This window comes from Oncorhynchus clarkii, chromosome 24, assembly GCF_045791955.1.
Source record: "Oncorhynchus clarkii lewisi isolate Uvic-CL-2024 chromosome 24, UVic_Ocla_1.0, whole genome shotgun sequence".
NCBI lineage: Eukaryota > Metazoa > Chordata > Actinopteri > Salmoniformes > Salmonidae > Oncorhynchus > Oncorhynchus clarkii.
In genome coordinates, this window is record NC_092170.1 from 17,147,673 (window position 1) to 17,157,243 (window position 9,571).

The following is a 9,571-nucleotide window of genomic DNA, read 5'->3' on the forward strand; positions in this document are numbered from 1 at the left end:
CCAGAATCTCTCAGTATGTGGTGATGTCTTTAAAAAGCCTTACTGAGGCAGATTGAATGGGAGGAAGTGGTTCTAACTTCCCCAGGAAAGAGGGAGAGGAAACATGTGGTTTTGGACAGCTCAGTCAGGCATTACTGGGCCTACAACTACAAGACTAATGATTGACGAGAGCTAGGCTGGGCAGAAAGACGGATAGAGGGAGAGTAAAAAAAAGAGAAAGACTGACTTCCAAGACCACAGAGCTGGGCTGGGGAAAAAGAAAGGTAAAGAGAGAGAGTGACTTCCAAGACCACAGAGCTGGGCTTGGGAAAAAGAAAGGTAAAGAGAGAGACCGACTTCCAGGACCACAGAGCTGGGCTGGGGAAAAAGAAAGGTAAAGAGAGAGACTGACTTCCAGGACCACAGAGCTGGGCTGGGGAAAAAGAAAGGTAAAGAGAGAGAGTGACTTGGGAGAAAGACATAGGGAGAGAGAGAGAAAGAATTGAGAAAGAGAGTGCTTTCAATTTCCATTGTCCTCTTTTGGACTTGGGAAGAGAATAGTGAGAGAAAGAGGAGAAAAGAAGAAAGTGATTTTTCCGGGATAGGATTCTGGGACAGGCGTGATTTGGACGGTCTGAGACCTTTTGTGGGCTGGTACGGACCTGGTTGTGGGGTGGACATGGGCCTGTTTCTGACGGGTCTAGGATTACTGCTCTGCTGTTCCCTCTCCTCCCCTCAGAGACTGGCTCCCTCAGGGAGAAATGTCTGCCAGGACCTCAGGTGATGACTACATTCCACTCTCACACCTTATTTTTCTCTCTTGCTTTCATTTTCTGCCTTTTCCATCAAGCAGTATATTCTTGTTTTATGAAACATTCTCAGAAACTTAATAATTGTAATCTTCCATTATTTCATGAAAAAACAGTCAAAAGAAATGTGACCCATAAGGAAACTTCCTACTATGCTTTATGGTATGTATTTTGTTTACCCTTCTCAAACAGGGATCCCTCCAATCTTGTATGTTGTACTGGATGGAGGCAACAGGGAGAGGAGTGTACTATACGTGAGTACCAGTAGACAGTAAATTGTGTAAAACCATCCAGGGCACACAAGAACAGGTTTTTCATCTTGTTTAGGTACTATTGTATAATTCAGCACTGTGTCTGTTGTTTATGACTCCAGCTGTGTGTGATGATGAGCAGGCCTGCCAGCAGGATGAGGTGTGTGTATACCCGGGTGTCTGTCGCTGTCGGCCTGGCTACTATGGAGCCCACTGCAAGACACGTAAGTCAAACCAACTCTGACGTTTAAGTTACATAGGCTATGTCACTAAGAAATATATTTTTAACAGAACAAGAGTTAATATAGTAACTTTGGTAGCACTTTACATTGCAGGAATAAAAGGGCAAGAACATTGTAATTAAGTGCAAACTACTGAAGTATTACAGCCTGTCTCCCTCTTCGGGCTGCCCTCCAGAGTACTACTGAAGTATTACAGCCTGTCTCCCTCTTCGGGCTGCCCTCCAGAGTACTACTGAAGTATTACAACCTGTCTCCCTCTTCGGGCTGCCCTCCAGAGTACTACTGAAGTATTACAGCCTGTCTCCCTCTTCGGGCTGCCCTCCAGAGTACTACTGAAGTATTACAGCCTGTCTCCCTCTTCGGGCTGCCCTCCAGAGTACTACTGAAGTATTACAACCTGTCTCCCTCTTCGGGCTGCCCTCCAGAGTACTACTGAAGTATTACAGCCTGTCTCCCTCTTCGGGCTGCCCTCCAGAGTACTACTGAAGTATTACAGCTTGTCTCCCTCTTCGGGCTGCCCTCCAGAGTACTACTGAAGTATTACAGCCTGTCTCCCTCTTCGGGCTGCCCTCCAGAGTTCTACTGAAGTATTACAGCCGGTCTCCCTCTTCGGGCTGCCCTCCAGAGTACTACTGAAGTATTACAGCCTGTCTCCCTCTTCGGGCTGCCCTCCAGAGTACTACTGAAGTATTACAGCCTGTCTCCCTCTTCGGGCTTCCCTCCAGAGTACTATTGAAGTATTACAGCCTTTCTCCCTCTTCGGGCTGCCCTCCAGAGTACTACTGAAGTATTACAGCCTGTCTCCCTCTTCGGGCTGCCCTCCAGAGTTCTACTGAAGTATTACAGCCTGTCTCCCTCTTCGGGCTGCCCTCCAGAGTACTACTGAAGTATTACAACCTGTCTCCCTCTTCAGGCTGCCCTCCAGAGTTCTGGGCACCGGACTGCCGTGAGATGTGCAAGTGCCACCCTCACGGGCGATGTGACCCGATCACGGGCGAGTGCACATGCCTCCCCAACCGCTGGGGGCCACTCTGCCAGAACGCCTGCAGATGTGGCCGCCACGGGCACTGTCACCCTGTGCACGGCAACTGCACCTGCGACGAGGGCTGGTGGACGCCCACCTGTACCAAGCAGTGCCAGTGCTACCCAGGCACCTCCACCTGCGACCCACTGACCGGCAGGTGAGAGAGAATGAGTTTATTTACAGTGGGAGGCATTAGTTAGCTTAGAGATGAACTTCTTGATGCAATTTAGCCTGCAATTTACAAATTAAAAGGGTGGTGTCACACACCATATTGCTAAAACACAATAGAAATATATGTTTTCTTAAAAAACGTTGGTTGGCAGGTGTCAGTGTGCCTCAGGGTACTGGGGTCAGAAGTGCAGCCTTCGCTGTAGCTGCTACATGTCGTCATGCCAACAGAAGACGGGGGCGTGCGAGTGCCAGAACAGGTGGTGGGGTCCGTCGTGTGATCGCCACTGTAACTGTGACCTGGAGCACAGCGAGTGTAATGCCGTCAGCGGGGAGTGTGTATGTCAGCCTGGGTACAAGGGAGCCGTCTGTAATGCGCCGTGTGGACCTGGGGAGTATGGCAGTGGGTGTACACTGAGGTAAGCCAGTGTATATGGATATTGCAGTGGTGCTTTGGATTACATGATTGGGATGGTACTGCCTTGTCATTGTTCTGTTGATCAATATGGATGAATGATGGTTCGGGAGACTTCTGAGCACTTTATGTAGGTTTGTACCTGTGGCTATCCTGAAATGGCTACAGTATGTATTCAGTTGGACTGTTCCATGGATGTCTCTCTCTCCTGTGTAGCTGTGGCCACTGTAAACGAGGCCAGTCGTGCTCTGTGGTTGACGGTGTCTGTACGGCCTGTGAGCCTGGGTGGAACGGCACACGCTGTGACCGGCCGTGCAAGCGGGGTTACCATGGAAATGACTGCCATGAGGCCTGCCCACGCTGCAGGAACGGTGAACCATGCAACCCCAGGACGGGGGCGTGTTCACGATGTGATCCAGGATGGACCGGACCCAGGTGTGTGTGTGTTTGATGACTAACTACCAGTGAAATGTATCTGAGACCTTTTACAGTAATTCCCAGACATGACAGTGTCAATGATACCGAAGAGGTTCAGCGTTTTCTTCAATTGCTGACAGTTTTGTTGTCCGTCTGTTACCTGGGCCACTCTGTTTGTCTGCAGATGTGACAAGCCATGCTTTAACAGAACATTCGGGGACGCCTGCCGCTTCCTGTGCAGCCCCTGTTTCCATGGCCACTGTGATCACGTGACAGGAAGTTGTGTCTGTGGGCCCGGGTTCCAGGGACAGAGGTGAGAGTATGGAGAAAGCAGACAGGTTCTGTTCGAATACTCTTAAAATGCATCTTTCCTTTCTCCCTTCCTTGAAGTAATCTGATGTGAACAATGGTTCAAATAAATATGTTTCTCCAATCCAATACTGTCTGATTTAGACATCTTGCTGTTTGTGTATCTCAATGTCACGTTAGGTGATTGTGTATCTGGCTGTCACTAACAGGTTTCTCTCTGTTGTGTCCCCAGTTGTAACATCACCTGTCCAGACCAGCTGTATGGCTTTAACTGTTCCTCTGTCTGTGACTGTGGAGAGGGCACCGCCTGTCACCCAGAAACGGGGGCGTGTCCATACAGTATGCACTCCTCCTATTGGATAAAGCTCTAGTTGGTTATTAATGTGTAGTTACTGATAAGTAAAAGTAGATGGGTCTATGGATTCAAATATTTTTTCCCCTCAAGAAGGAATATGTGAGTTTGAATCACATTTGTTTATGTGTGGGTGTGTGTGTGGTGTCAGGTGGTCACAGGGCTCTGATCGCTGGTATCCTGGTGCCTCTGATCTTGGTGCTGCTGGGTCTGGTCTGCTGCTGCTGCTGCTGTGGAGGACCTACTGACGGCAAAGACAGGTGTGTGTGTGTGTGTATGATTCTGATGGCAAAGGCATGTGTGTGTGTGTGTGTTCCTCTGACCTTGCTCTGGTCCTACAGGGTAGCAGTGGGTGACGGTGGTACCTCTGTCCGTATGAAGCATCATGTGTATAACGTCCTGGCCAACGTGAGCTCTGCTGTACCCTGTATCTCTGTCTGGTCCTCTGGGCTACCCAGAGTCACAGGTCAGTCCAATATCACACTAGATATCATATATGTCTGTCTGTATGTACGGTACCATTCAAAGTTTGGACACACCTACTCATTCAAGGGTGTTTCTTCATTTGTACTATTTTCTACATTGTAGACAAAGACATCAAAACTATGAAATAACATATGGAATCATGTACTAACCAAAAAAAGTGTTATACATTTTATATTTTAAATTCTTAAAAATAGCCACCCTTTGCCTTGATGACAGCTTTGCACACTCTTGGCATTCTCTCAACCAGCTTCATGAGGTAATCACCTGGAATGCATTTCAATTAACAGGTGTGCCTTGTTAAAAGTTCATTTTATTTTCTTCTTAATGCGTTTGAGGCAAGTTTGGGATGAGTTGGACCGCACATTGAAGGAAAAGCAGCCAACAAGTGCTCAGCATATGTGGGAAAGCCTTCGAGACTGTTGGAAAAGCATTCCAGGTGAAGCTGGTTGAGAGAATGCCAAGAGTGTGCAAAGCTGTCATCAAGGCAAAGGGTGGCTACTGTGAACGGATCAGCTTGTCCAAAACACCCTTACACAGGCGGGAGGTAAAACATGAACGGACCAGAGGCAGTGGTTGTGATTCATTTTCTTGTGATTGTTTACTAAACAGGTTCTTTCGCCCAACAAAATAATTTCAGTACAGGGTAACGTCCAACACTGTCACCAGCGTAACAAAACAAATAAACAGAAACTAAACAATTGACCAAAAGGCTGTGGCCAAAAGGGGAATGCAAAACAACAAACGGCTACTCCTGTCTTTAGACTATCGTCTACACAGCATAGTTACCGGAAGAACGCTTCTCTCTACCTAAAGCCTGCCTTGGTTAACAGAGAGACAAGGTGCCCCAGTTAACAAAGCTTTCTCTGAGGTAGGAAAATCTGACGTCCCCACAGGTTTCTCCTCCCAATCCTCCCCCAGCTCCTCTCCTGGCACACCTATATAGAGGAAGACACAAAGTAATTAGTGGGCCCAGGTGTGTACTAATTGGCTTTACACTGAGTACCTATCCCCTGTGGAGGGTGCTGTCGTGTCGTCTTCCTCCGGTTGGTCACTGAACTCTCACACTACTCTGAAGAATCTAAAATATAGTTGTTTAACACTGTTTTTGGTTACTACATGATTCCATATGTGTTATTTCATAGTTGAATGTCTTCACTATTATTCTACAATTTAGAAAATAGTAAAAATAAAGAAAAACCCTTAAATGAGTAGGTGTGTCCAAACTTTTGACTGGTACCGTATGTAAGGAAGAAACTCCAGTACTTGTTGGATGCTCTCAAGGTTTTTCTCCATGCACTTGGAAACATGAGAGGTGTGCATGCTATACTTATTACAATATTATGACAATAATAATAAGAAGCACTTCTCTGTCCAGTGTCCCACCACGACCCTGAGCTGACATTCAACCACAGTTTCATAGAGCCTCCCTCCTCAGGCTGGGTGACGGACGGATCCTCCTTCGACAGTGATGAGGAGACCGGAGAGGCTCTCTACTGTGTCCCCCCCAGAGAAGGTAATCAGTGTGTGTGTGTGTGTCTGTGTGTGTGTTCAACCCTTTGTGCTTTGTTGACTCCCTATTTTCTCTCTCTCCCTGTCCCTCCCTTTACCCAACTCTTCCTCGCTCAGACATCCCTGCAGTGGCGGGCGGTGAGTTCCAGGAGTTCCAGCATGAGATGAGTTCTAAGTGTAACATGTTCCCCGACCCCTCTGCCTTCAGCGTTAGTGCAGAAGACATGTCCCTCCCCTTTGGCATCCCCCGCACCTCCAGCAACGCCAAGTCCAAACGCCCCTCCGTCTCCTTCGCCGAAGGCACCAGGTAACACCAGGTCGCAGTCATCATGATGAGGACATTGGACGCTACACACACCACGCGACACTACGCGGCACTTCAATTCCCTTTTTAACTTGTCTCTGCAAAGTTATAGTTATCGCAATTGTCTTGTGATTGTTTTTAATGTTGAGAGGTTGTCAAATTAATTTCTTCTTGGGGATTAATAAAGTTCAATCTCACCTCATCCCAGGTTCAGCCCCAAGGAGCGCCGAGGCTCTGCCCAGGACCTGACTCCCGGGGCCCCCCGCACCAAACCTAAGTCCCCCTGGGGGGTCCTGATGCTGTCAGCCCTCCAGGCCCATGGAGGGAAGGCCTCAGAGGGGGAAGAGACTGAGACAGGTGAGGGGAGTGTGGATGGATGTGGAGGTGGGACTGGACCATTGGAAGAACCAGGATCCAGTGGTGAAGCAGGGGACCCTGATGTGGACAGGTACACGGCCACCCCGTCCCAAGCCATGTCTACCCTGCAGGTGCCTGGAGCAGTGGTAGGAAGAAGACGCACCATATCCAACGCTGCTGTTAACAGAAAGGGTGGGCAAACACCAGGGTCCACATCCGATGGCCAGAAGGCAGAGATCGATAAAGGGATGGACAAGGTGACCACAGTGTACGTGACAGTGGGTAAGGCGGGGGTGGGGAGGCCCCTGTCTAAACTAGAGCTCCCCAGCTCGGAGGGCCCGGTACAGGCCATGCTACGCAGGCTAGGCAGCCTCCAGAGACATAAAGACCAGGAGGGGGGAACTAGGTCCAAGGGTAAGATCCCGGGAGCGGAGGGAATCACCAAGCCACCTAGGAGGAAGCTAGGGGCCAGGGCCAGTGTGTGGGAGCAGGGGGGTCACCCACCCTTGGGGGTGGAGGGTCCTGTAGGGGAAGGCGTACCTATGAGGAAACCCAGTAGGAGGAAACAGCACGCCCACCACAGCTCGCCTGCTGTCATGGGAAACACTGACGATGGCACTAACACTCACCCCCCACCAGAGGGCGCCAATGCCACCATTACGCCTACGAGGCCCCTGTCCTCTATTTTGAAAAGTGTGCCAGAGGTCGCTGGGTTAGAAGTCATGGGTAAAAGGTCAGCGGTGAGGGGAGAGAATGGTGACCCTGGGATGCATACTGAGACTGACAGTGGATATCTAACAGTCGGGCCAGCTGGAGTTGTAACCAACGCTGTTAGTCTGAGTGAAGTCATCGCCAATGACGGAGTAGTGGCCAGTGTGGACGATGGAGCTAACCTATATGAGAATGTGATGATTATGCATTCCTAACTTCAGATGCGAATGACTGTGCTGCTCTATCTCCTCTCACAATCGAGGATGTAGTTTGACTACTAATGAATGAGGAATTTGGAAACTAGCTTAATGTACTGAAGTTAACAGTTGAGTCTGACATTAACTAACTTTACAATATTGAGTATACCATTTTATGAATTACAATATGTACATGATGGTTCTGTACAATATGTACTGTATGTATATCATACAACAATAGGATAATGTTGAAATCGCCTTACCAAATAGTAATCGACACTGTAACTGCCATGTGTGAAACAACTATACAAATTAAAACAAAAAATGCATGCTCCGATCTGTGGACGTTGGCTTGTCTGTCATCACTAGGCTAAGCTGCTAACGTTAGCCATCAAGCTAGCAAAGTTTGTCCCAGATGAGTTTTGCAATGGAGCCCTCTTTGTCTGGAGAAATAAATGAATGGTTCCAGCACTGTAGGAGCTGTATCTACTACCCTTTGTTTCAGGACAAACTGGATCACTCGGAGTCCCAATGCCACAATTGTTTGCTTGTCGAGGATTATAGGCTTGAGGTGGCTTCCTTGATCACGCAGGTCGCCAGCCTACGTAAGAAACCTGGTGGAAATGCAGAGTGGAATGTTTACCATTTATATGCCGGTGCTGCACTGCGTTCGTCCATGTTGGATGCATCTCTGTGTTGTCATTTGTCGTTATCCGACTGGCCGGAGTCGAAGGAGCACAGGAGCTTGGCAATCAACGATGGTCGCATGTCATGAGCTGTGGAAGCCGAAGACAGCGGCCTCCCGCAATGCAATCTACACTCCCTATGAGAGGCCCGGAGCAGATACAAACAACAAATTGTTTCGCCGCCCTAGAGCCTGATCTTCCTGCATATGCGGCCGCTGTTCCTCCTCCTACTCCTTCCCCTACGATTTCAAAGTCGACTTTCGGCAACCTTCCATCCCTGCTCTGGATCAAGCGGGACCTCTTCATCTGTCAGAGGCGTGCATGCATGTGAAGCGTGGGAGTGGGCGTATTTCCTCGTCCTTCTCATCAGCCATGATTTGGGCAGCTCCATGGTAAGAACTGTTCCTGGTGCAAAAACAATGTCCTATTCCAGAGCTCGAGTAAATTACATTACTAAGCTGCTCCCTAATGTACTACATCAGGACATGGAAATCGACTCTATCGTAGGTAATGGGGGTGTTAATGACATTATGAAGGGTAGCTCTGATCAGTTGAAACTGGATATTAAAGCGCTGATTGACTCTCTGCTAGACACAAATAAAAGACCCATCATATCTGGCCCAGTGCCCTCTCTGAATCGTGGCATTGAACGCTTTAGCAGGATTCTTTCTCTTCACAACCGGTTACGTGATTATTGCAAGCCAATGGGTGTAACTTTTGTTGACAATTTCGATACCTTTTGGAAACAAAAGGAGGATGGGATCCACCCAAATTATTTGGGTTCCTGGATCCTTTCACAGAATTATAAGGCTGCGTCTTAAGCCCAGCTCAGTTAATCCCTACCATTGTGTCACTGAGTCATCATAATGCTTTAGCAAATGTACATTATACCAGGGGCATTGGAAGACACAATGTAAGTAACTTAATTTATGTCCCTCTATGTGCCCTGAATGCCTCTGCTGATCCTACAGCTATTCTATGCAGCAATTGTGTGCTAATGAACCATATTTATGCTGTTAGCACTGAGGCGGTGTGCCGTAGCAGGAAGTCCACTCACTCTGCACTAACATAAATAACATGAGAATATCGACTTTTGCTAAGCTTCCCAGTAAAGCAATGAAAACAAGCAAGCATCCCAGAAAACTGCTCAAAATAGCACGTCAACCTATGTAGCTTAAGAAACAAGGTTCATTAAATGAATAACTTGCTAGTAACAGATGACATATATTTTATATTTTTACAATCTCTGAAACTCACTTAGACAATACCTTTGATGATACAGTGGTAGCAATAGAAGGTTATAACATATACAGAAAATACAGAAATGCCAGTGGTGGAGGTGTTGCTGTTTATAT

The 9,571-nt window shown here is 47.9% G+C and overlaps 1 protein-coding gene across 2 annotated transcripts; it reads left to right on the plus strand.

Moving 5' to 3' along the window:
• Nucleotides 1-175: 175 nt before the first annotated feature.
• Nucleotides 176-7,851, plus strand: LOC139382449 (scavenger receptor class F member 1-like). 2 transcript variants are annotated; one of them, XM_071126507.1, is made up of 13 exons: nt 176-759; nt 981-1,042; nt 1,162-1,263; nt 2,195-2,462; nt 2,629-2,892; nt 3,105-3,323; nt 3,490-3,618; nt 3,847-3,953; nt 4,118-4,226; nt 4,308-4,432; nt 5,828-5,965; nt 6,079-6,268; nt 6,474-7,851. In XM_071126507.1, exons 1-13 carry the CDS (start codon nt 659-661, stop codon nt 7,546-7,548), a joined length of 2,889 nt encoding a protein of 962 aa, XP_070982608.1. In that variant the 5' UTR covers nt 176-658; the 3' UTR covers nt 7,549-7,851. The 2 variants fall into 2 exon arrangements, with proteins under 2 accessions (XP_070982608.1, XP_070982607.1); XM_071126506.1 differs by having other exon boundaries at nt 4,118-4,432.
• The last annotated feature ends 1,720 nt before the right edge of the window (nt 7,852-9,571 follow it).

Coding starts and splice junctions, on each gene's coding strand:
- LOC139382449 (XM_071126506.1), top strand. CDS start 659: ATGGGCCTGTTTCTGACGGGTCTAGGATTACTGCTCTGCTGTTCCCTC. Junction 3,619..3,846: donor CCCGGGTTCCAGGGACAGAG/GTGAGAGTATGG, acceptor TTGTGTCCCCAG/TTGTAACATCACCTGTCCAG. Junction 5,966..6,078: donor CTGTGTCCCCCCCAGAGAAG/GTAATCAGTGTG, acceptor TTCCTCGCTCAG/ACATCCCTGCAGTGGCGGGC.